This window comes from Pipistrellus kuhlii, unplaced genomic scaffold, assembly GCF_014108245.1.
Source record: "Pipistrellus kuhlii isolate mPipKuh1 unplaced genomic scaffold, mPipKuh1.p scaffold_m20_p_1, whole genome shotgun sequence".
NCBI classification, from domain to species: Eukaryota; Metazoa; Chordata; class Mammalia; order Chiroptera; family Vespertilionidae; genus Pipistrellus; species Pipistrellus kuhlii.
Genome location: NW_023425404.1, coordinates 185,720,937 through 185,747,857, shown reverse-complemented (window position 1 = coordinate 185,747,857; position 26,921 = coordinate 185,720,937). Strand labels below are relative to the sequence as shown.

The window sequence follows — 26,921 nt, the reverse complement described above, 5'->3', positions numbered from 1 at the left end:
GGGGACAAGAGGTCGGAGGCAGATGATAATGGCTGTTTGAAAGTACGATGAGTCTGGAAATTCTGCTGCCCTACATGCTCTCTGGGACTTGATCTTGTGATTATGGGGCAGGCCACTTCATTCCTTTTGCCTCAGTTCTTCATCTGGAACATGCAGAATGGATAATTTTGTTTGTTTTTTTTGGGTTGATCCTCACCTGAGGATATTTTTGCCATTGAATTTTAGAGACAGTGGAAAAGAAGGAAGAAAGGGATGGGGGTATGGGGGGGTAAAGAAAGAGACAGAGACAGAGAGAGGTATATATTGGTTGCCTCCCACATACGCCCCGACTGGGGCCTGGGACCGAACCTGAAACCCAGGTACGTGCTCTTGACTGGGAATTGAACCCATGACCCTTTGGTGCGTGGGCCTACGCTCTAACCACAGAGTAATACTGGCCAGGGCTACAATTAAAAATTTTTAAAGATTTCATGCAGATTTCTCTAAGGCTGGCCAACAGGGAGAGAGGGAATGTTAGGGAAGAAGCAAATGAAAAGAGTTCGAAAAAAAAAAAAAAATGAAGAAAGTGTGTGAAGGAGTAAGGATACACAGGAAGAAAAATCTACAAAAGGGCAGGCCGGGCAGGGAGAGGAGAGGATGGAGGGACTGAGAATGAAGACTTCGGATCCAAGCAATTCCATCAGCCCATGAATTTTCATGGCGACCAGCTGGCATCAAATCATAAAGGCAATTTTTAGCTCCTCCATCGGAATTGCATTTGTAATAATCATAACAATATTTCTACAGAGTAAAAATGACAACGATAATTTGAAATGGAAAACAGTGACAAGATGCAAAATAAATGGCAACAAATTTGGGGACGGGACAGAATTTGCATGGGGAAAATTTATAAGCCGGAACACCACAAGGCCCCAGTGCTGGGAGGGCTCTTGCTGGATCTCTGTTAACCTCCTCAGGTAAGTCAGAGGGAAATGATTCTGTATTTTACAAGAAGCCCCCCATAACAGTGACTTTTGTGTCCCCATCGAAGTGGAGGTGAAAAGTGCTCTTTTTGCTTGTCATTATCTGTGACAGAAATAATGGCTATGCAAAGGCTCCATCCAATGCTATGTTCAGTCCTAATGTGTCTGTTTGTAAATGTCCCTGTTGGTCTTCATGAGTGATTATGTCCTTTGAAACCATCGGAGATGGCAGGAAACTATAATCCTCCACGAGAGATGTTAGCAAATTTGAGCACCTACTAAGTATGAGACCACAAATGACAGACCTTCCTGCAACCCAGCTTATGATCCAACAGGGCAGATAAACGTAACAGATAATATTTACTGAGAGGGCTTTATAAGCCAGTAAGTGTAACAGCTAAGATTTAACTACAGTTGTCTTTTGGTAAGTGTCATGTCTATATATTTTTTTCACTGAGCCCTTTTCCCATCCCTGGAACGTAGTTACTATTATAACCTCATTTTATTGACAAGCCATTGGAGGATGGGACTGAGAATGTGAAGGTGAAATGACTCGCCGTAAGTCACAGGGCCAAGTCTGGACTTTAAGCCCAAAGAGAAAGACAGAGGCGTCCATTTCCTTAACTACTGCCCTACACTAGCCTACAAAAAATAATAGCAATGTGTGGAAATCACACTAAAATAAATGTTCACTTTGCATTCCTCCTTAGACCCTCCCTCGAATCCATGTGGCTGGATATATATTTTCATTTTTGGATATATTTTTTAAATTAATATATTTTTATTGATTTCAGAGAGGAAGGGAGAGGGAGAGAATCATAATGATGAGAGAGAATCACTGATTGGCTGCTTTCTGCATGCCCCCACCTGGAGATCGAACTCGCAACCCAGGCATGTGCCCTGACTGAACCACTGAGCCACACCTGCCGGGGGGGGGGTGGGGTGGCTGGGTATTTTTATTCACCATGGGTGCTTGTTTATCATCTCATTTGACTTGCTGTCCTTGGACTGGGATACAAAGGATAAGCATTTATGCTGGAGGGGCCTCTGGACTGGGTTTTAAGTCACACAGAGGTAGAATTTTGCTAGCAGATATTTTCAATGGGGGAAGACATTCCAGTTCAATTTCTTAAGCTTCTTACTAAAAGAATTCTGCTTACTTTGAAAAAAATAATAGTAATTGGCGTCTTCCATCGCCAGACATTATGCTACACCCCTTGGAGGACCGTCGACCCCTGAATGACCAAAGGAAATAGCATGGCCCAGGGCAGGGGGAGGGAGAGGGTGACTTTTCTGGTAAGGAAAGGAATTGCTGTTTTTATATTGCCCTGGCCTGTGAGAAAGCCTTACCTGAGACAGACTGGAAGTACTGCAGGGTCCAGGCAATCAACACAGACAGCAGGAAGGTTCCCAGGAAGTAGATCTACAGACACCGGAAACAGGCGTCAGATGACTGACAGGGGCTGGGATCGTGTGGGCGGGGCCGGCGGAAGAGGGTACCTACCAGGGCAGAGTGCAGGACAGCACCCCAGATGAGCCGGAAGTGAAGGTAGAGCCAGGCCAGGGCACAGGGGCTCAGGGACTCCTCACTACTGTGGCTCCAGCACCTGCAGACACAAAGCAGAGGGCACCTTGAGGTGTCAGCCAGATTTTGGTGGCATTAGTCACGATGGTCATTCTCAGACCCTCAAACCAATCTCCTTCTGCTTGGGGATAAGCAGGCACACTTGAAATGGGAGGCAAAGGAAAATAGGCAGTTCCGAGGGGTTGAAGCCTGCCCTACAATGTGAGTATCCTGCCAGAAATCTCAGGAAAAGGTCACTCTGTCCTTAAGACTAGTAAAATGCCAACAGGTCAAGGAGGTCCCTGAAACATGGGGGCTGCTGGGACAACACTCCCGTCCAAGGGTCTCCCTGAATTCAGACACCAGAATGCTGCCCTGTCATGTAGAAAGGCATGGTCTAGCTGAAGCCGGTTTGGCTCAGTGGATAGAGCGTTAGTCTGCAGATTGAAAGGTCCGAGGTTCGATTCCAGTCAAGGGCATGTACCTGGGTTGCGAGCACATCCCCAGTGGGGAGTGTGCAGGAGGTAGCTGATCGATGTTTCTAGCTTTCTATCCCTCTCCCTTCCCCTCGGTAAAAAAAAAAGAAAACAATAGAACATTCTTTAAAAAAAAAAAAGAAAGAAAGACATGGTCTAATCGGACACGTTATTTTTCCACTCTCGTGGAAAACCTTGGTCAGCACCTTAACTTCAGATCACGCTCATTCTGTATCTCAAGCCTCAGAAATTAGAAGACGGAAGTAAGTTTGGGTCCAGCTGAAGGTTCGCAAATCAAAACAAACCCTGAGCCTTTTCAGAGCAGGAAACGCTACAACATAAGAGTCAGGCTAACTTGAACCAAGTAGCCAATGGCATCCACTGGGTCCCTCCGGATTCCACAGAATTCAAGAGGCTCTGAACTCACCTTTCGTATAGTTCCTGGAGGATGGAGATGTTATTTGCATGGAGAGTCGGGTCAATTTCCAAGAAGTCCAGAATGTGATGTGGGATGATAGCACCTTCCTCAATGAGCAGGGCCAGGTTAAAAAATCCCTGTAAGCAAGCCACACACCAACCTCAGCAGCTTCTTACAATAAAACCCAGACACACAGCCTTTCTCGGAATGTAAACTTTTACAACCTCTAGCTCCCCCCCCCACCCCCCCAGTCCCCAGAGCCAGATGGCTTTGTCATCGTCATTGATGAATGGTTCCCCTAAACACATGCGTCTGAGAAATTTATTTGCAGGAGAACCAGGAGACTTTCAGAGGATGCTGGGTCCCATCTGCTCAGAAGTCAGCCAACCGGGGACCTGTCCTTTGCTGCTCATTCTCTCAAAACGGGGCTCACGGGAAAATGCGCTCTTGTGTCACCGGCAGAACCAGACACTGAGGCGAAGGCCATGTCCATCACTTGCAGCCGAGTCTGGGGTCCCCATCCGCAAGTCCAAGACCTACCAAAATGCTATTGTGGCTGGGGGTGCCCCTGATGACTGACATTCTCATGTAGGGAGCCCCTCCTATGCACAGAATAACGGACGGGTGTTTGTCTCCGCTCCCCAGGTTTTCCCAGCGTGGAAAACCTCCTCTCATGATTTCTCTTGGCACAGACCTCCACTGTGGTACATTTCCCTATGTCTCCTTATCATACACCTTGTTCTTGACCCTCAGAGGTGGGATCTGCCTCGTGGGGCTGTGCAGGTCCAATGAGATAACAGAGTTAAGAGCCTAAGGGTAGAGGTCCTTCATCCAGGGTGGGAGCTGTGATGCTACCTGGAGGCGACACACTGTCCATCTCGAGCCGGGCAAGCGGCCAGACCAAGAAATAAACAAAAGACGGCCATACTTAGCATTAGGGCTTTACAGATTTCACTGCCTTGCTGTCCTTCAAAGAATTCATGGTCATGTTTCAATGACATCTTCTCCTTTTGGCCTTTCCTTTCAGTTGCCACTAACAATCTCAATAAAAATCATCATCCGGCTGAAACAGGTTTGGCTCAGCAGGTAGAGCGTCAGCCTGTGGACTGAAAGGTCCTAGGCTCGATTCCGGTCAGGGCACAGTACATTGGTTGCGAGCACATCCCCAGTGGGAGGTGTGCAGGAGGCAGCTGATCGATGTTTCTCTCTCATTGATGTTTCTAGCTTTCTATCTCTCTCCCTTCCTCTCTATAAAAAAACCAATAAAATATATTTTTAAAAAAGAAAGAAAATCATCATCTGCCTGGGTGTATCACCAGCACTCCCACACACATCCTATGCAATAACTATGATAAAAAATATCAGCAGCTAGCATTTTCTTCCGAGATCAGACGAGATCGGGCGTGTTCAGGGTGGTATGGCCATAGACGAGCTAGCTTTTCTGAGTGCTTGCTTTCTGTGAGGCATTGTTCTGTTTTATATATATTCACTAAATCTCATAGCAACAAATTGAGATAGGTACTATTATCTTCCTCATGTCATAGATGAAGAAACTGAGGCACAGAGAGGTTAAGGAATTTGCCCGAGGTCACACAGCTTGAAAGGGGCAGACCTGGGATTCAAACAGGAGCAGACAGGCTCCAGAGTCTCCCATCTTAAGCTCCACCATGTTGCCAAATAACCTCTAAATAGATGGAAGTGTTAAGTATCTTTAAGACGCACACACACACAGAAAATACAATATTTCTCTGCACTTTGAAAGGAAGGTGCTCTTAAAACAACGTATTAGAAGAAAAGAAAAAAAAATGACCTATAAAAATTTAAAGTCTCTGAAGAATGGAAACATAACAAGATTGAAATAAATGGGAAAATAGGTAAGAGGAATATTTATATGCAATGTAATAATGTAAGATTCATTATCTACGAGGCAAAAGTATAAAAAAAACTAACTTGAATTTAAATTTTCAAAGGTGTCAAAACTTCAATAGATTAACAGGCAACAAATGAGCATAGAGAATTCGCATAAAAATATGAAGAGTAAATTATCATACACAAGTATATATAAAAGTGTCCCTCCCCACTAGTAACCAAATAAATGCAATTTAAAACAATAAAGAAGTATCGACTTAAAACTATTCAGTTAGCAAAATTAAGTTATCAAAACACCCAGTGCGGACAAGATTTCAGTTACCCTCCTTCCCTTCACCACTGCTTGGTGATGTATTAATTAGAAAACCCTTTCAGAAAGTAAATGACAACAAACCATTATTAGGTAGCTACAAAATGGTTTAGATTGTTTGACTTAGCAATACTATCCCTCAAAGAAATTATTCAAATGAAAATAAATGATCAAATTCCACAGCACAACACCAGAAACCTGTTTCCTGAGAGGGCAACAACTATTCCAAATTCCATTGTGCAAATGATCCTGATTAGCAAATGCATAAGGAATGAGAGAATAGGCTCTTCATTAGCACACACAGTAATAATTGTTGCAAGCTGTATGGATACTAAAATTAGTAGGTTGCAATTTGAGGAGAAATAGGATATGTGTGTAGTTGCAAACTCTCTCCCAAGATAGCTATAAATGGAAAAGAAAAAAATATTAGCTTTACAGGAGAGAAATCCAGCAGAAAACACCTTAACCAAGTCACTCAGATCAACTTCACCAGCAATAAGACATCCTGTATGCCCCATAGGGTACGGTGAGAAGGGCACATCACTTCTGTGCTGTCCTTGTCCCAAGTGCATAATCTGAATCTATTCACGAGAAAACAGAAGCCAGACCCAAATCGAGGGACATTCTACAAAATACTTGGCTGATTAATATTCTTCAAAAGTTTCAAGGTCATGAAAAACAAAGAAAGGAGGAGGAACTGCTACAGATTGAAGAAGACGAAAGAAATATGACAACTAAATGCTAGGTGGCATCCTGGAATGGAAGAAGGACCTTAGTTCAAAAACCAGTGAGATGCAAATAGAGCCTAGAGTGTACTTTATGGAGCAAAACCAAGGTAGAGCTCTTGGTTTGATAACAGGGTTGTGGTCACGAAAGATATATCCCTGAAAGGGAGCTGGACAGAGGGCACACAGCAACTCCCTTGTCCTCTTTCTATAAATCTAGAGTCTCTACATCTAAAAAAATTCTGAAATAAGTCTAAAACAAGTCACTGAGAGCAAAATCCTATTGCCAAAGAGCTGGCCCCACTTCCACTTGGACCACGCTTCCAGTTTCTTGAGTTTCTATCTGGCAAGTTAGTTTGATGGAATCTGGTAGACAGACTCCTGGCCTTGGAGCTAGAAGACCTGGGTTGAAGCTCTGGCTGCTTCACCGACTACCTGACCGCTTGGCCTTTAGCAATGCACCCCCTTGTCAGAGCTTTGGTGTCCTCGACTATAGAATGGGTCTAATAATCCCCACCCCACAAGGTTGCTGTGAGGATGGTGTGGGAAAGACAGCAGGCGCTCAGTAAAGGTTCACCACATGGTTAGTGTCCTCCTCACAGGGCCTTTGGGAAGGACTAGTGAAAATGGGTGGGAAATGACTGTCACCTGCGAAGCATCCTCCTACATAATAAAGAGGGGATATGCAAATTGACCATCATGCCATCACAAAGATGGCAGCGCCCGTAGCCACAAGATGGCAGCACCCAGTCCCCTCAGCCCTGCCAGAGTCCCCTAGTCCTTTCAGCCCTGCTGGGGTTGGGGGGTAGGGGGTGGCAGGCGCATGGTGCGGCCAGACCCACCATAAGCCCCCCAGCCACCCAGGGCCAGCCTGAGGCACAGGCAAGCCTTAGATGCCAGCTGACCAGCCACCGAGGGCCAGCCTAAGGTGCAGGCAAGCCTTGGATAGCGATTGCCCAGGGAGGCCCAATGCACAAGCAAGCCTCAGATGGTGGCTTCCCAGCCGCCCAGGGCCACTGAGGCTCAGGTAACCAAGGCTGGCCGAGGCCTGTGCTGCCGGCAGTGGCAGCAGCAGAGGTGTGATGAGGCATCGCCTTCCCGCCCCTAAGGGCTCCCGGACTGTGAGAGGAGGCCGGCCAGGTTGCGGGAACCCCCACTCCAGGGCACGAATTTTCATGCACCTGGCCTCTACTCTATATACAGACAGAGAGCTGGTGAGAACTCTAGGCTTTGTGAATGGGCACAGCCAAGAACTAATTTTTGTTGCTGCTGCTGCTGCTTACCTGTGAGTCCCCATCCAGTGCTGCTTGGGCGTACATCTGCACAGACAGCTCCAGGTCCTGTGACTGGTTTTGGTGGCCATAGTAGTAAAGGTCTCCCATTTTCAAATAGGCTGTGGGGCGAAAAGCACCGATGCATTTGTCCGGGGGTTTTACTTCAGACTGACATCTTACATGATGGGCCCATTCTCACAATGGAGAGTTTTTCCTACCAGACTCCTACTGCAGAATATGTTTGGGGTGTGTATGTTTTTCATGTGTCAGTAGAAAACACACACACACACACACACATACACACACACTGCTTTTCTGCTGAGTATCCATATTTCCAGACACATTTTCCTGCTTTGCTTGGTAGCCCTCCCGAATAGATCTATTCGTGAGAATTGCAGCCCAATCAGCCAAGGACTGGGGTTTGGGGGAGCACTTTATTTCCCACCTGAAATTCTGCTGCCTGGGTTTGATGACTAAAGGGTATTTCTTTACTCAACCGTATGCATTATTTTTCCTCCAAAGAGTAAGTTTTGTTTAAGAGTGTATGTCTCACTCAGGAAAATAGAATCAGGTCATTCAAAAGAGGGATTTCAGTACTGGGAAGGAATGAAATTCATGCTCAACCAGGGTGTTGGGAGAGCTGAAAAGGCAAATGGCAAACCGATTACCAGCAATGCAGGACGCTACGACCATCCATCCCTGTGTTAAAGGGCCTGCTGGGACCATGGAAATGCAGTCACTAGCAGAGAACAGCCCAAAGCAGAGAGAGGAGCCAAATACCTAGGCTCCGCCACTCCTCCCATCCTGTAGTCTCCCGCCACAGCCTCCCATTGGCTGACACTACTCAGAAGCCCCAGAGTAAAGGAGTCTGGGAATTGCAGTTCCTGGGGCTAGCCCTCTACCCTACAGAGCAGAAGGTGGCGGGGAACCAACCCACCACTGGCTCAGACTCTGTCCATCACGGCTTTCTCTTTTGGACAGTGGGCCAGGAGACATGTGCGCTGCATGAGGCTGAGAGCAGATTTCAGTCATGACCTTAATAGCAGAGACTTTGCCCTCTCCCCTAGTTGTTGAGAAATATCACACTGCACACAAAGCCCTTAGGTGTTTCCTGTTACTAAGGATTAAAATTCAGCACCCGTTTTTCTATACATACCAAAGGAAGGAGCATCAATTTGAAAAACAGAGAAGTTATAGTATCTCCAAACACAGTTAACACCCAAGTATCTCTTGGCCAGGTCCTAAGGGAGTGAAGGGGGAGAAAAAGTAAACTCATTAATATTTCAGCCGAGTGACTAATTTTGCCCTCCTGAAACCCCATCCATCATCCTTCACCTTAGAGCTTCCGTTCAGAGCACGCATTTACTCACCGGCCGCTCCTCGCAGATGTGTGCTAAATTTGTCTGTGACACTTCAATACCCGTTTCTGCTGCTAACACATAATACAGCAAAGCTTCGTGCCTAAAAATAGACGATTAATAAGAAATTTCATATAGCGGCTCTTACTAATTTTCACAGGGAGCTCGCTATTCTAACATAAGGGCCCAAAATAAGCAGTTTCCTTTTGAAAGCACAAAACCATGAGTTTGTTGGTTTTTTTTTTTTTTTTTTTTTTAAATAAATACTGTTGTTAAAAATACCGTATGCACTGATTTATTTTCTGTCTTCAAGGCTGAACTGGCAGATAAGGTTGGGATCTAGTTAATGCAACAGCTACCTCTACTGGCAGAATGGCAAGCGGAACAGCCTCAGGTCCCTGGATCCTCCCTTGCTTGGAGGAGAGAGCGGTATTAACACAAAGTCCTGGGAGTCCTCTGTTTTGTGAAAGGCTTTATGGGGCTTAGGGTTCCGAACAAGCGTAATTAAAGCTGGGCTTTTGTGGTGCATGAGACGTCTGGCAAAGGAGACGCAGCTTACAGGAGCATGGATGGCAAGGGCCCAAAGCACATATAAACAAATAAAAGTTCGAAACCACTAGGAGCGGAACAATTTTACAACAGTGAGACCATTCCTCATTCCTCTGTTGAGAGGCTGTCACACGATTCATATTACCAGGAAGTGTCAGGGGGCTGGGGAAACGGGCATATTCCTACCACCACTGCTGGTGGGAGGGCCAGTGAACGTGTGATTGTAGGAAGCCCTGAGAATGCTCACACCACCTGCCCAACAGTTCTCCTGTTGGGGTTCATTCTAAAAAAACAATCAGAGACGTGCAAAGATTCTGGGGCAAGAGAGTTTATGGCAGAGCTTTTGCTATGTTTGAAAAATTTTAAAAAATGGTAAGAACTTAAATATCTGGAAATCAGTGACTATTTAAATTTACCCACAGCCTGGCCAGTATGGCTCAGTGGTTGAGCATCGACCTAGGAACCAGGAGGTCATGGTTTGATTCCAGGTCAGGGCACATGGTCCAGATTGTGAGCTCAGTCCCTGGTATGGGCTGTGCAGGAGGCAGGCCATCCATGATTCTCTCTCATCATTCATGTTTCTCTCTCTCTCCTTCTCCCTTTCTCTCTGAAATCAACAAAAATATATATTTTTAAAAATCAACCCCTGGTACAGCCACTTTCAGATGAGGCCATAAAAAATGATGTGAAATAATGCATATCCAGAAATGTGAAAAGATGTCTATGCAAAATTATCTGTTCAGTGAAAAAAAAAAGAGGCAGGATAAAAACCAATGCGATTCCATTTTTGGAATAAAACCGAATACACACATTCATACACACACACACACACACAGATATATATTGTATATGCTGAGAAAACTAAACCATAAAAGTTATCTATCCAAAACCTAACAGTGCTTTTCGTTAGGTGGTGAGAATGCAAGTAACTTTTATTCTTTACTTTTGACTTATCTGATTTCCTCCATTTTCTTAGTATCACCCAGTTTATGAATAAAAATGTATTTTAACCATAAAAATTATTTTGAAAGCATCTTTTTCATCTTAAGTAGCCAACATGAAGAACTCGCCCTTGACTCCCACTCCCACTAGGAAGTGGGTGAAGGAAGGACAGGAGGCGGCTGGGCGTGGGGGACAAAGGGAGGCAGACTCTGAGATCACCTTTCTACATCGTTACAGCGGCTCTGGCAGATCATCCCTCGGGGACAGAGAGAGGTGACTGGGAGTCAAGTTAGAACAGCGGATCTTCAATCAGACACGCTGCAGGTCATGGGCCACGCGGCTGCTGAGCGAGCTGATTCTCCATCTCCGAGACACCCGGCCAATTAGCCATGACTCATTCTAAGGAGACACGAGGCTGGCTAAGCGGTGTCCCCTGCACAGGCAGGTCAGCTAACAAGCCCACGACTGACTAGAGCCGAAACACCACCTCAAAAAACACACAGGCATTTCCTTTTTAAATTGATTTCAGAGAGGAAGGGAGAGGGAGAGAGAGAGACATCAACAATGAGAGAGAACCACGAATCAGCTGCCTCCTGCACGCCACCTACTGGGGATTGAGCTCAAAACTCGGGAACGTGTCCTGGACAGGAATCGAACCCAGGACCCTTCAGTCCCAGGCAGATACTTTATCCACTGAGCCCAACCAGCTAGGGCCGCACAGGCGTTTTCTCACACGGACTGCAAACATCATGTTTGGTGACCAGAATCCTCAAGTCCGACCCAGCACCAAGTCCCCGTCATTCTGTCATTCTGCAATAAAGTCCTGTTGCAAAGGTCTTATGATCTCAAGTGTCTCCTGAGACACTGGGGCTTGTACCCATGCCTCAGTTTCCCCAGGGATGAGTGAGGGAAGAAGATGGTGGACCCTTGCCAGCCCAAATGCGAATACTGAGCCGGCTCCCTCTGCTGCTGTGGCGGCATGGAATGTGACTCGTGTTATTAAACTGTAATAACGTGAGTTTTTCTTAGACAGCAGTCGGGCAGACTATTAGAATTGGCAGTGAGGGTGGGGGACAGGGGGCACCAGGCCAACCCTCCCACAAGACAGAATCACCATGATAAACTTGGCAAAGACAGTCTCTCGTGTGGTGGGAGAGGAGCGGGAGAAAGAAGTTTTATAGAGAGACTTTCCCTGTCCAATAATTGCATAGGCCGGGAGGAAATTTCATAGAGCCCTCGTGTATTTCCTTTGAAGAAGCGCTGCGATCCATCAAAAGGAGGCGCCAGGAAACAGCGAGGTCAATAGAAGTGCTGAGCAGAAACCCACCTCTGTCTTCCATCTTGCAGAAGCAATCGGCAGAGGCGGGCGCACCCTGACTCCACCGCCATCTATTCTCAAGTACGGAGGAGTGAGCTATAGGCCGGGGTTAGCACACAGGAGACCACATTTCCTCGGCTTCCTCAGACTTCCCAGACACACCACCTCTGCAGCAACCCTGTCCACATTCACGCTCCCTCCTCTTTGCTTGTGTTTTAACAGAAACTGCCTGAAAGCACTGATTACAGATATGTCTAGACTCGTATTGTTGGGATAGTCATGTCCTCAGCATTTGCTATGTTCAGGAAGCCCCCAAACAAGGCACAAGACCATACTGCCCTTCTAGAAATTTCTTCAAGGCTTAGGAAGCTAGCCAGAGCTTTGAGTTTTATTTACAATGCACTCAAGTGAAACTGTCTCCTAGACGGTCACTGGGATGGGGAGGTGGGGTGGGTGCAGAGAGGAGGGAATTTAAAGAACGAGGCTGGGGCACATTTGCTACCCTCTCGCTTCAAAGCCAGCACATACATTTATGGAACTTTCCTAATGATGCTGCGTAACAACTCTGAGGGCTGCTGGCTGTGAGCTGTGCATCAGACGACCTCTGAGCAGCTTCTCCAACAATTACATTGTTTTCTCTGTGCTCCTTGCTAATGATGCCTGAAGCAGCTCCAACTGGAAGGAGGGAAAACAATCCTGGGGTCTCAGTGGATTTCAGGGTCCCTGCTCCATTGCCAAAAGGTGAGTCTCTCTTTAAAAAAAAAAACACAAAAAAAACCACATGCATATTTTTATTGATTTCAGAGAGGAAGAGAGATGGGGAGACAGATAGAAACATCAATGATGAGAGAGAATCATTGATCAGCTGCCTCCTGCACGCCCCCCCTTTGGGGATTGAGACCACAACTAGGGCATGTGCCTTTGACCAGAATCGAACCAGGGACCTTTCCCTCTGGCTTACACTCTATCCATTGAGCCAAACCAGCCAGGGCAACAGGTGAGTTTCTGGGCTGGGACCTAGCACATCTACTTGTCTTGCCTCAACCCCACCATAATCGGGTTAAACATTGGGAGTATATTTAAGACAAAGAGCAGTAAGACACACAGTTCACAGATAAAACACATGCAGAAATGAGGCAGAGAGAAACGAAACATGACAGCTGGTCTCTCCTTTGCTGATTGCTCCTGGTGTCTAAGGACAGCCTCAGGCAAACATTATCTTCCCTATTAAGTGCCTACACAGCAAAAAAAACAACAACAAAGAAAACACACACACAACACCCTCCTCTTTTCAGCTATCCCCTAGAAATCTTGGAGCAACACAGAAAAACACAAGCTCATCAAACCTGCATGAAAATAACTCCAGAATAAATTCACTCACAGGAAACGTAAGAAGGGGATGGACTTGGGACATTGATGGATGGTGTAGTTCTGTGATGGCAAACTAGATGGCACCAGAAAAAGCCATGTTGTGGGGAGGCCATGCTCTTATATTTCCTATTTAACCCCCAGGGCAAGTGTGGGGGCTCGGAGAGAGGAAAGCACTTCTTGTCAAATAGACTTTGACAAAACTTTCCCACTGTCCTGGGCAGTAGATGTTTCTTCCTGTAGCTATGAAAAGGCCTCATATTTAGATGGAGACTTATCCTTAGTAATATTTTAGTACCAGCATCAAGATTGGCAAGGATATTGACGATCAGCAGGAGAGTCCATTGATAAAATCATTTTAGAAAACAAATAGCATTATCTTACGAAGTCCCTCCTCCTAAGTTTATATTCTAGAAAAACTCTTCCTCTATGGATCAGGAGATATATAAAACATGTTCATAGTCGCATTGTTCTTAAAACAAAATAGTGGAAGTCACCCATAGATGTGTTAATGGGAGAATTATTAAGTAAATTGTGGTATAGGATAGCAGCAAAAAGGAACGACCTACAGGGACATGCACCCAAATATATGAATCTTAGAAACATAACGTTAAGTGACAAGAAGCAGTTAAAGATTCTTGTATAATAATATTCTAATGACAGAAAGCTCAGAATCAAGTCAAACTAAATCTATTGCTTAGGAATATACCCATGTTTAGGGGAAAAAAAAAACTATAAAGAGAGCAAGACTCAGGATGATGGTTACTTCTGGATACTGGGGCTGGGGGGGGGGACATACAATGCAGGGAGTTTCAATAGTTCATTTTCTTCAGGAGGTGGGAGGTTTACAGGTGTTCTTTTTATTGTTGCAACTTACATATACATCACATATTATTTCGTATGCATCAACTCAGATCACAAAAGAAGAGAAAAACAACTCAACTGGCTCATGCCACTTCCCCAACAAAAATGATCAGCACCTTTTACCAGAACTCTTTCTGTATCTTCCTTCCCTTCACTGTTCTTTACTGCTGTTCGGGGAAGCATCTCACAGTCCAGCTCTGCCACATCACGACCTTCTCTCCAATCCATCAACACTCCCTGCTGCTGCTCCACAAAGTAAGCAGAAAGTACATACCCTTCCTTTCAAACTCCCATAAAGTAACACCTCTTTGGTCTTGTTGTATAGCACTCCCTGTGCAAATCTTACCCTTGGGGCAAACTGGTGGCTTAAAATTTTCTAGAGACTTCCAGAATTTTCCTATCTCTTTGCTTTTGTTCCTGCAATTCCCTTCTCAAGAAATGCTGTTCCCCGCATGGCTCCGTGGACATGCCATCATCCCCCGAGGGCCCCCATTATAAAGGTTGACCTAAGTCCCCCAAAACCAGGTAGCATCTCTTCCCCCTCAGAAACCCCAATGTTCTTCAAATACTACTCATGACGCTTACGTTATGTTTGTTCTACTTGCCTTAGCTCATTCACGCAATAGTTTCTGAGCACTTCACAGGTGCCATTAGGTGCTGGGCACTGGGATACAAGTCAGAGGGCAATCAAAGTAAAGGGCAAGCATGACCCATGGAAGGACCCAAGCAAGGAAGAAGTTGGTCAGACTCCGGGGCACGTGCAAAGGCCCAGAGGTCAGACAGCACAACGGCCCTGTGGGAAACTGGAGGTATCGGGTCTAGTAATAATTAATGTTTTTAAACATTCGTTTAAAATCTTGCTTGGCGTTGACTTGTATTGACATAACCTTCAAACACGTGGTATCTACAGAACGTGTGAAGTGCAATTAACAAGTTTTGCTTGAAAAAGTTTGTGTTTGGCTTGGTTTTTGTTGCAAAACTAGGGCTAAGAAGATGGCGGATGAAGAGCATATTTGGCACTGCATGCTTTACGAGTTCCAATTAGGAAGAAAAGCAAGTGAGGCTGCAAAAAACATCTGTAGTGCTCTTGGTCAAGATGCAGTTAGCGCCAGAAAATGCCAGCATTGGTTTGAGAAATTTCGCGAGGGAAATTTTTCGTTAGATGACAAGAGTGGTCGAGGCCGGGTGTCCAATTTTGATCAAGAAGCTCTTCAAGCTCTTTTGGTGCAAAATCCTCAAATTACCCAACAAGACCTTGTGTCAACTTTAAATTGTTCACAGAAAACAATTTCCAATCAATTGCGTGCACTTGGCAAAGTCCAAAAGTTTGGAAAATGGGTTCCTCATGAGTTGACCGACAACAACCGTAATCAAAGAGTCACAATTTGCAGTTCGCTCCTCTCCCGTCAAAACCGTTTGCCGTTTTTAGAGCAAATTGTTACCGGAGATGAAGAATGGGTGCTGTATGTTAATTTGAAAAGGCAGCCTCAATGGTTGGACAAAAATGAGGCTCCTCGGCCCACGCCAAAACCTGACTTGCATGCGAAAAAAGTGATGTTGTGTGTTTGGTGGAATTTTAAAGAAATTCTTCATTATGAACTTTTACCATCTAACCAAACCATCCCAAGTGCAGTGTATAGTGCCCAATTGGAAAGGTTAGCCCAAGCTTTAAGAGAAAAAGAACCCGCGCTGATTAATCGGAAGGGCGTAATTCTTCACCACGATAACACACGACCGCATACTGCAAGAATCACTGCTGAAAAACTGCGCCAGTTGGAATGGGAAGTTCTCCCTCAACCTGCATATTCTCCTGATATTGCCCCTTCCGATTACCATTTGTTTCGTTCTTTGCAAAACTTTCTTCTTGGAAAAAAATTTAATAATGAAGAATGCCTCAAAAATGCATTGACCGATTTTTTTGCATCAAAATCACAAGAATTTTACAACAGAGGGATTAAAATGCTTCCTGAGCGTTGGGCACAAGTAGTAGAAAACAACGGCAACTATATTGTTGATTAAATTTTGTTGTATTGTTTAAATAAATTCGATTTAAAAAAAGTATTAGAAAACGACATTAATTATTACTATACCTAATAGTTCAGCACAAGGAAGAGTTGAGGCAGCAAACTACCCTAAACCCTTCTTGTGACATCCCTGAAGCTCATGGCAAGGTGCCCTGCATGCAAGTTGACTCAGTCAAATCTGATGAACTGAACGCAAACACACAAATAGTGTAGAGCACACTTAATTCCCTGATCCTTCCCACCTGGAAAAGAAAAATCCATCTCTGTGGCTGCATAGTCTAAGAAAGATAGCAGACAGCAGGCCACACAAATCTTAATTCTTCTTGACGTTCACTGCAAAATTTTAAATGTTAAAGGGATGCTAAATTCAAAAATAGGCAAAAAATAAAATAACAATAAAAATAAGCCTAGCTACTGACTTATCTTCTTTATGGGAAAAGGTGTCAGACATCTTGGTGTGTGTGTCTGTGTGTGTGTGTGTGTGTGTGTGTGTGTTGTGGGGGACTGTTTACAGATGTGCTCTCTCTTTGGGAATGTCCCACATATAATAACACTTTGCTATCTGAGTGATTGGTTCCCCCTAAGAAGCTTGTGAGGAGCCGGGGTGGGAAGTTTGGAGGGCACCTGTAGAGAATGAGCAAGTCAAATATGGGAGTCTTGCAAGATGAAATAGCACAAGACCTGTAAGGTATATCAATTAGAAAATAATAATTTCATGAAAAAATGTCTTTCCTGCTGTGCAAAGTGAGGCCACTTATAATAAACTTCCACAGGAGTTCATAACAAACATTGCAGCTTGGTGCCTTTTTCCATCGGGTTCATTTCCCCTGCATTATCTAAGTTCAGGTTCTCCATTACGAAGATGCTATCTTTTGATTACGTGGGCACCCACGGACCACAGGAGAAAATAGTGTTCTTTTGGGCTCATATTTAAATTTTTAATTAAGGTTCGGATCAGAGAATGATCGATGGTGAGTCTGGTCTAATGTCTCCGAGGCAGTGTTCCGAAGGGATATGTGCTGATTTGCATAGCCTTTTCAGTTATTACTGAAATACCCAGATCATTTAGGCAATAAACCAGCCAAGAAAATGTAGCCCAAGGGAAAAGCAAGACGGAGCGCTAGCACTGACAGAAGGGAGAAAGATGAAGTCACGTAGCATTGGGAGAGATGTGCCCTTCTTTGTAAAATCAAGTAACAGCAAATGGGGGGGATTCACAGTCCTCATGTGGGGCGTCAGGAGGGTTCTGCATCTGCTACCTCCATCAGAAGGTCAGAAAGGGGAGCCCATTTGGCTGTGACAGTAGAGGTCTTGTGAGTGACTTCCTGCAATCCCAGGCTCCTGGCCACGGAGGATGCAGTACAAGCTATGGAAGGATCTAGCTTGAGCCCCGATCTGGATCTCGGCTTCCCACAAACAAGGTGGGAATCCCAGACCTCCGGTGACCCGCCAGCGAGAAGCAGAGGGTCAGCCAAGACGCCCTGCATTGTGTGTGGATTCTGAAACCACGAGAAACAAGCTTGAGGCAAAGAAGTCAGCACATTCATGTGTCTCTCAACTTGATGAATGTGCATGCTCCCTCTAGAGAACTAATTTTTGAGTATAATTAAACATGGAAATGCTATGTTTCCCAATCACCAGCCAATCAGTCTGTGATACTCCGAATAGGATTATGGAGAGGCCGTGATTTCCCTGCAAATTGCTTTTTTTTTTTTTTTTTTTGGTTGCATTTCTAAGCTCCGTCTCATAGATTGAAAAGCAAGGGCCGAGGAAGTTCAGGGTAGTATGAGTCCCAAGCTTACCAGGAGCCCTCCAGGTAGGCGTTGAGGCCTTTCCGAATGACGTGGCCCAGGTAGCCGTTCTTCTCAGCTATGTGCTTGGCCCACCTGCAAAGGAAAGGGAAGAGGAAAATATCCAAACTGGCAAATTAAATAATTGCTTCTTTCTCCATATGATGGCAATAAATCCCACTTGGGGAATATTTTGCTTGTTAGAATTTTTACAGAGCAACAAACCAGAACTGAATGTTAAGAAGGTAAGGAGAGAAACATTTTGAGAGCTTTGTAACCGGGGTCCTTTCTGAGCAAAGCTGAGGTGTTGTGGTTTATGGAAACAAAGACAGGACAGGAAAGGTTGCCAATGAACAATAGCCACCACTACAGGGAAAAGAGGATCTTGGTTTTGGCATCTGTATGGTAATTGATCAATAATACTTTTCTTCTCCTAGCTTTATTTTAGAATGAAGATTTATAACATTGCTTGGGTATTTAAAATTTTTTATTTATTTATTTTCATTTAAAAAATATTTTTATTGGTTTCAGAGAGGAAGGGAGAGGGAGAGAGAAACATCAATGATGAGAATCACTGATTGGCTGCCTCCTGCATGCCACCTACTGGGGATTGAGCCTGATATCTGGGCATGTGCCCTGGCAGGAATTGAACCATGACCTCCTGGTTCACTCAACCTCTGAGCCACACTAGCAGAGCTAACTTTATTTTTAAATTACAGTTGACATTCAATATTATTTTCTCACTAGTAGCCCATTGCATGATATTGCGCACAGTACGCCGCTTGCCGCTTCTGCGGGAGCCAGCAGGAACTGCAGCTCATCGCTGGGAGCCAGGCTGCTTCCATGGGAGGCAGGACCACCGTCTCCTCTCAGGGCCTGCGCTCGGCCAGGGAGGCAGCAGGCCGTCCCCCAATCCCCAGGGGCAAGCTTCCCGCCAGGCTGTTCATGTTGCCTGCTCTCAGTGGCAGCCCCAGTGGCCGCCAGGACTGGGGGACTCCGGCAAGGCTGAGGGGACTGGGCACTGCCATCTTGTGGCTATGGGCACTGCCAACTTTGTGATAGAGTGACAGTTAATATGCATATTATACTTTTATTAGCTAGGATACTTTCAAGTGTACAGCATAATGGTTATATAATCATAAACTTGACAAAATAGTCCCCTGATAGTTCAAGTACCTACCTAGCATTGCACATAATTATTACACCATTATTGATTATATTCCCTATGCTGTACTTTAACATCCCCATGGCTACCAATTCGTACTTCTTAATATCCCTTCACCTTCGAAAAGATCATCTTTACCAAGAGTTCTAGTACTTCACTAAAACATTTTTACGGATTTATTATAAGGTTTTCCTATTTTGTTTCTGCTCCCTAATTTGTCTTCAAGGGGGGGGGGGGAGTCTATCATTCATGAACTAGCTTATTGTAATATTTAGATTTATAATCACTAAAAGAATACATAACTAACAAGTTAATGAAATGGGGATATGGAATGTTTTTAAAAATATTTGATCTAGCCCTAGCCAGTTTGGCTCAGTAGGTAGAACCTTGGCCCTTGGACTGAAGGGCCCGGGTTCAGTTCCAATCAAGGGCACATACATTGGTTGCAGGTTCCCCGGCCCTGATCGGCTTGTGTTTGGAAGGCAACCAATAGATGTGTCTCTCTCATGTCAATGTTTCTTTCTGTCCCTCCCCGTCCCTTCCAACTCTCTCTAAAAAATCAATGGAAAAATATCTTCAGGTGAGGTTTAACCAAAATAAATAAATAAATAAATAAATAGATTAACACAAAGGAAGGGCAAGAAAAAAGAAAAAAGACACAAAAATAGATGTAACAATAAGGAATAGATGGCACATTTGAAATAAAATATATCCTAATTAAACGTAAGTGGTCTAAATATACTAACTGAATACTAAAATTGTCAAGCTGACTAAAAATACACAAAAAAATTATATGCTGCTTTTAAGAGATATAGTTTAAATAAGGACAAAGAAAGACTGAAAGTAAAGGGGTAGAAAAAAAATAGGACATGCAAATTCTAACAAACAAAAAAAAAAAGCTCACATAACTAACTATATTAACATAAAATATAGACTTTACAGACAAGGACCACCAAGGAGGACACTGCAAGATGATAAAGGAGCCAATGAGGAAGGAAAAACAATTCTCATTCTATTTGACCCAGTTATTATTCAAAATATCTAATGAAAAACTGACAAAACTAAAAGGAGAGATAGACAAGTATACTCTCATAGTGGGAGATTTTAACACACTTCTTTCAATAACTGTTGTCACAAGCAGAAAAACACACACATCAGGAATCATATAGAAGATCAGGCCAACCTGATGTAATTGATAATACATGTAGAACGTTGTTGTGCCCGATGAGTTCAGAAAACACACTCTTTTTAAGAGATGATAAAACATGCATCAACATTGACCATATGCTGGTCATAAAGCAAGCCCCAACTCTCTTCAAAGGATTGAAGTCATTCAGAATATACTCTCTAATCACAATGTGTTTAAACTGGAGATCAATAACAAAAGGATAACAAAAGTCGGTGGAAATATATGAATGATCACAATACTAGTAAGTATCCTCACCAACGAACAATGACAAAAGCCTCAAGTCTGTCTCAGGTGAGTTTCATCACTGAGTTCAGGTAGATGTGCTCTCAAATGCCTTAAGACACCCCCCTGGAGAGGCGGACTATAGTGTGAGGGTGATCTACAGCAGAGGTCTGCACACCTTTTCTACAAAGGGTAAGACAGTAAATATTTTAAGCTTTGTGGGCCACCTATGGTCTCTGCTGCATATTTTTCCATGTCTGTTTTACAACCCTTTAAAAATGTAGGAAACGCTCTTAGCTCTTTGGCAGGCCACATGCTATGTGTGGGCCATAGTTTGCCAGCCCCTATAAAACATGATCAGATGTGCATGACATTAAAAATGGGCTTCCTTGCCCTAACTGGTTTGGTTCAGTGGAGAGTGTCAGCCTGCAGACTCAAGGGTCCCAGGTTGGATTCCAGTCAAGGAATGTACCTTGATTATGAGCTCATCCCTAGTAGGGTGTGTAGGAGGCAGCTGATTGATGTTTCTCTCTCATTGATGTTTCTAACTCTCTATCCCTCTCCCTTCCTTTCTGTAAGGAATCAGTAAAATATTTTTTTTAACAATGGCCCTCTTGTTCCCTGTTCTTCAGGAAGCTTCTGTAGGATGTGTTCTACCAAAATGCAAGCGTTAACCAAGAAAGAGGAAGAAATGGGATCCAACAAAGAGGACCAGAAAGCCAGAGATGAAGAAAACAGATGACCAAGTCAATTTCGGGAGGGCAGCTGTGGCCTGAACAAAGACTCCAGGGGAGATGTCACCAAGATTAAATGGATACCTGGTGGGTGTGGACAGACTTAGAGATTTAGACAACTATGATGAAGTGAGAGATCAAGTACATGGGAAATGATAAGTACATAGAAAGTCAAGCAGCTAAAGAACAATAAAATATAATTACTACTCCATAGAAAACATCAAGTTGTACAAGAAAGAAAAGGTAGTCATAGAGTACTACATGGCTCAGCTGTGACTAGCATTTACATAGTCATAATAATGCAAACCCCGATACTAATCTAACCAAAATAATGACATGCTTATTGGCAATCTGGGAGAGAAATAAAAAGTGGGAAAGTGTGGTGTAGTGAGATGGCAGAGTGAGAGGGAACTTTATCTTCATCTTTCACAGTTAGATATCTTAAACATGTCTGTAATGAAGATGACAAGAAATAATGGGAGATGCATGTTATTTAGTAGTAGAGGCAAAAAAAAGTATGGCTAAAAATGTGAAAATGATAAGTGATTTATTTTTAGGAGCAGGAAAAGGTCTGGTGTGGTATAGGCACAGAGTTCCTTTTTGTTGTTTTTTTCTTATCGAATTATTTTCTATTTATTAGATTCCTTTTATTTTTGTCTTGTCAAATTATTTGGATCTTTAAACTATGTGAACTCTATCAGTTTTTAAACTGATAAAAATTAATTTTTTTCCTCTTTTATTATTAAGAAGTTTTATTTTTTACTTCTACTCTGCCATCTTGACTACAACCCAATAAAATTTTTTTTAAATGCAAAAAAATAAATAAATAAAAAATAAAAAAAGAAGAAGAACTCTTCTTCCAGGCACAGTGAAGATAGCACTATATTTGCAGTTTCGCTTTCCAAGGTTTCCGTTGCCCACGGTCAACTACAGTCCAAAAACATTAAATAAAAATTCCAGAAATAACAACTCCTAGTTTTGAATTGTGTGCCATTCTGAGTATCACCATGAAATCTCGAGCCACCCCACTCTTTCCTGCCGGGGACATGACTCATCCCTTTGTCCAGCGTCTCCACACTGTAGACACTTCCCCACCCATTAGTGACTATTGCAGGATCACAGTGCTTGAGTTCAGGTCACCCTTATTTCCCTTAAAGATGGCCCCAAAGCACAAGAGTAGTGATGCTGGCAATTCAGATATGCCAAAGAGAAACTGTAAAGTGCCTCCTTTAAGTGGAAAGGTCTGTATGGGAAGGGAAAAACACAGTATCTATAGGGCTTGGTACTCTCTGTAGTGTCAGGCATCCACTGGGGGTCGTGGACCTATCTCTGAAGGAGAAGGGGGGACAGATGTGGATGGCCTTCCCTTCACACCCCGCATCTGCTAGATTCTTACACAACAGCCTTCTCGGGGTCTCTTGGGAACGTCTCCAGGTTGCCTGTGATATAGTAGAGGGAACACCACAAGGTTCCTTCGATGTGTCCGCCTTGCGCAGCCTTATGAAAGTATTCCCCAGCTAACGTCTGTGAAGAGAGAGATGAGCAAATGTCAGTCTCCTTGGTGAGGAGTCTCCCTGGCAGGGCTGGTTCCCCCGGAGCCAAGGCATTATCACAGGCTTATCACTTCTGACATCGTTAAGGAAACCAAGTCAAGTAAGACAGCCAGTCACAGAAGCCAGCCTCTGGCCCTGGTGTTCTGTTGATTAGGCTGGCCAAGGAAGTAAGACGACATGTAACTAGGAATGTCATTGTCACCTCATCTGATCCTCATGTAACCCCTGACAGCAAGATAGAAGACTGTATCAGAAGTCACACCAGGCGAAAATTCAGGCATTTGCGTTCCTAACCTTGCTTAAGACCTTTCTTCAAACTCATGCACAAAAACTGCATTTCCAGGAAGAAAGTGAGAATTAGAAAATGACAATAAAAAACCCCATGCTCTCAGATGTGTGGGAGGATTCTTGCAATGCAAAAAAATATACAGTCTCACAGTAGTCAGAGAGAGGTGGGGGGAGGGACACTTAGGTATATGTTCCGCTGATTACTATTATTTTCCTGAGGCAGTGAGCTGACATTTTTAAGCATGGGCTTTGGAGTCAGAGAGGCTTGGGTTCAAATCCCAGTTCTGCACCTTACTAACTGTGAGACCTTGGGCATGTTAATCTCTCCACCTGAGAGATTTTATTCAACTAAAAAATGTGTTGCCCGGCCAGCCTGGCTCAGTGGTTGAACACTGACTTGGGAACCAGGAAGTCATGGTTTGATTTCTGGTTGGAGCATATGCCCATGTTGTGGGCTCCATCCCCAGTGTGGGGCATGCAGGAGGCAGCTGATCAATAATTCTCTGTCATCATTGATGTTTCTCTCTCTCTCTCTCTCTCTCTCTCTCTCTCTCTCTCTCTCTCTCTCTCTCTCTCTCTCTCCTCTCCCCCCCTTCCTCTCTGAAATCAATAAAATACATATATTTTTAAAAGTGTGGTATCTGATAGTACCTAGCATGAAAGGTTGTTGTGAGGATTAAATGAGAAAACAAATTCTCCAGGATTAGCATGGTGCTTCATGAAAAATAATGAGATTCCCCACCCCCAGGTCTGCTGCTGCCCATCCCATAAATGGCCCCTCCATGCTTTCCATCCCAACAAAGGCCGTGTGCTCCAGAGTTGTCCTGATGCCTCTCCCTCTCACACCTCACATGCAATTCTGTGAATCCTGTACCTTGACCTTCAAAATATACCCAGAATCCAGTCACGTTGCAGCCCTTCATGGGATAATGCCCATCATTTCTCACTTGGATCCAATGCTTAACCCCGTCCCCTCTCTTGTCTCCTGCAAGCCTAATCTCTGCTCAGATCCAGGAGCTCACATCCTGTCTCAGTCAAAGCTGTCCTGGGCTTTCCCATCTTGCTCAGAGCAGCGGAGTCATCACAGTGGCCTGGGCCCCGGCCTTTCTGACCTGTCTCCCACCTCCTCATCTCCTTGCTTCCTGCTCCTGCAACTCTGGCCTCCCTGCTGTTCCTGGAGCTTCTCAGAGCTTTTACCCTGGCTGTTCCCTCTTTCTGAAATCTTCTCCCAGATACCCACAAGATTCCTTTAGGAGCCTGTACAATGTCACATTGTTAGAGAAACCTTCTCTGATCTCCTCTATAAAATAATATTCCCCAACCTCTACCCTCCCTGTTCTCCTTCTGCTTTATGTCTCCCCATAACATCCTCATATATGATATTTAATAGTCTGTTGCCTTTTTCTCCCGTTGCAATGTAAGCTTCCTAGGAGCAGAGACTCTTTAGTTCATTGCTGTATCCCCATGCCTAGAAGAGCGCCCCACACGGTAGGTGTTCAATGAACCTTGTTAAATGTAATGGTACTCAGATTATTATCATCATCATCATCAATATTATTATTAAAAGAAGGGGCTTCCATGTTACCTAGGGATCCAGGTTCTGACTCCAAGAATGTATGATGCTGTCACATACATTTCAGAGCCTTAGTTGCTTATTCTGTAAAATGGGTTTAATAGTAACTATTCCAGAGGTAGTTAGGATGACACAGACTGAGCATATAAACTCTTGGTGAGTGTCTGGCACAGAGAAGTGCTCAACAAACACTAAAGCTGATCACTGTTGTTTTCATTATTTTTAAATCTGTTCTCATATCAGGCCACTGCTGGCAACCAATTGCAGAATGTAATAATTACAAGAGTTTTACCCAAAGGTTGGTGAAGCTTAGGGAGCTCAACAGGGTTCAATCACATGTAGTTTACATGTTGGAAACGGCTAAAGGGCACTTCCCCAAAACCTGAATAGGATGATTGTTAACTGCCAGACAGCTCAGGGCATTTTATTGCCTCCTGTTGGCCAAACACATGAACAGCTGTAGGCTATTCCCAAAACCCTTTGATACCATACCCTTTGAAGTGTATATTTCCACCTTGCCTTGGGACAAATTGTGTTTAATAAAAGCAGGGGTCCTTGGTGAAGAAGGAGAGTCTTCTAGCTCCTTCAGCTTGAAGCTCCTCTGACACACACACACACCCCTCCCCCGCCTCCCCCTCCCCCTCCCCCCCCCCCCCCCCCCCCCCCTCCCCGAGTACCTATCAAAACTATCTTTCGTCCATGGACTCCTTCTTAATCATCCAGCCCTTTCTCCAGAATGCTGAACCCTTTGTAAGGCTGGGAAAAGAACCCTGGCAAGCCACCATATCGGAAGCCAGCTCTCTTCCAACTCTACACTGACTGTTGGTTTCTTGCACATCCTCACCTTGTGTCATCTCTCCTCTCTCCTCAGTTCAAGCCTTCCTCCTCCAGGAAGCCCTCTTGACTGCTTTGGCCTTCAACATTTCCCCTTTCCAGAACTGTTCAGGTCAGATCAATTAGCACATTCTTGGCACGTGCCTAAATGCCATTCTTTGCTCTCCACTCTCTACCTTCCTAACTGGACCTTTTTGCCTCTCGAGTATGTGGTCTGCGTGTTGGGTGGTGTCTGTACCACCTCTGGGACCTTGTCTGGACTGGGCACACAGTGACCTTCATAAGGGTGTCATGAACGAGGGACTGCCCAGCTGCCCAGCTTGTCTCCAGCCTTACTCACCTGGTTCTTCTCAGGAACTCCTGGGAAAACGCCATCCAAGTACAGGACCCCAAGATTGTAGGACGCGTCTGGGTTCCCCATTTCTTCTGCTCTTAACCAGTACTTTGCCGCTTGAACATAATTTTTCTTGAATTTGTGGTAATACCATCCCAGACCATTGACTGCCTGATGCAATCCCTGGATTGTAGAACGAGAAAGAATTGTTATTATTTTTTGTAATGAAACCTAAAGACAATCAGTTGTTGTGAGAGTGTTCTGATTGAGTCTAAACAAAACCTCTCCAGGCTCTTTTCTGGGCAGATGGCATGAAAGAGAGGCTGAGAGCTGGAACACATGAGCCCAATTCAGAGTCTTCCCAGGTGGCCTCCACGCGGCTGCCGCTGGGATTCCTGCCTTCCAGCTCGGCAGCCACGCCAGCCCCGAATCATCACTCGGCTCCTCCGGGCTCTGACACGACGCCCTTGACTGCAAAAGCCTCTTATTGTCCTGCAGCATCCACGCTGCCCTTGACATCCATGCGTGCTCGGCTGCACCGGGCGGCTGCAACCTGCCCTGGCGGGACGGTTTCCAGGTGACCGCTCTGCCCATCTGCTGATGACTGTCCTGCACGCCAACGAACCCACTGAAGAAAGAGGCTGCGACAGCCTGCTTGCAGTCACAGGTGCTTTGTGACTGCTTAGCGTCCCCGTTCGGGGCTGAGGCAGAAGGGGAGGGTGGGGAAGAGGGAAGAGGGTTTCAGAATGGAGTCTGAACTGGGGCTGGTACCAGGTGAGGGCTGGTTAGTGACTCTAGCCTCAAGCCTCCCTGTTCTTGCTGAATCACACTCTCAGGTGGCCTCTGCTCTCCCCAGCTTTCAATGGCAGCCTCCAGCCTGCTGATTGAAGGCCTACAGCGGTGTGTGTGCAAACCTGGACAGACGGCGCTCCTTCCTCCCTTCCTGCCCAACCCATGAGACCACGAACAAGCAGGGGGAAAGAAGTGGGGCAAACAGTGCCCTCGCATCTGCGAGACTTGTTAAGTGAGAGCCAAATCTCTTTCACCTCCCTTTTCACAAGCAAAGACTGGGTGTCCCTTTACAGTAGATGCTAAGTTCCTAGCCTGCAGCCTTTCCCTTCTTCATAGCTCCCAAAAGGCTACACCTGCTGGTCCTCATGTGGAATCAGGGGGCCAAGAAGACCAAGAGAAAGAAGTGAACACAGCCCATCAGATGGA

At 44.8% G+C, this 26,921-nt stretch overlaps 1 protein-coding gene across 1 annotated transcript in view; it reads right to left on the bottom strand.

Annotated features, from left to right (window-relative positions):
• Positions 1 to 26,921, bottom strand: part of SEL1L3 (SEL1L family member 3) — a 116,484-nt gene that overhangs the window by 9,105 nt on the left and 80,458 nt on the right. Inside the window, exons 15-23 of the mRNA XM_036419145.2 lie at positions 25,710 to 25,886; positions 22,518 to 22,645; positions 17,824 to 17,907; positions 8,969 to 9,059; positions 8,755 to 8,839; positions 7,608 to 7,717; positions 3,430 to 3,557; positions 2,467 to 2,569; positions 2,313 to 2,385 (exon numbers count right to left, since the gene is read on the bottom strand). Of these exons, the coding sequence (XP_036275038.1) occupies positions 2,313 to 2,385; positions 2,467 to 2,569; positions 3,430 to 3,557; positions 7,608 to 7,717; positions 8,755 to 8,839; positions 8,969 to 9,059; positions 17,824 to 17,907; positions 22,518 to 22,645; positions 25,710 to 25,886 (979 nt within the window). The remainder of the gene's footprint in view (positions 1 to 2,312; positions 2,386 to 2,466; positions 2,570 to 3,429; positions 3,558 to 7,607; positions 7,718 to 8,754; positions 8,840 to 8,968; positions 9,060 to 17,823; positions 17,908 to 22,517; positions 22,646 to 25,709; positions 25,887 to 26,921) is intronic.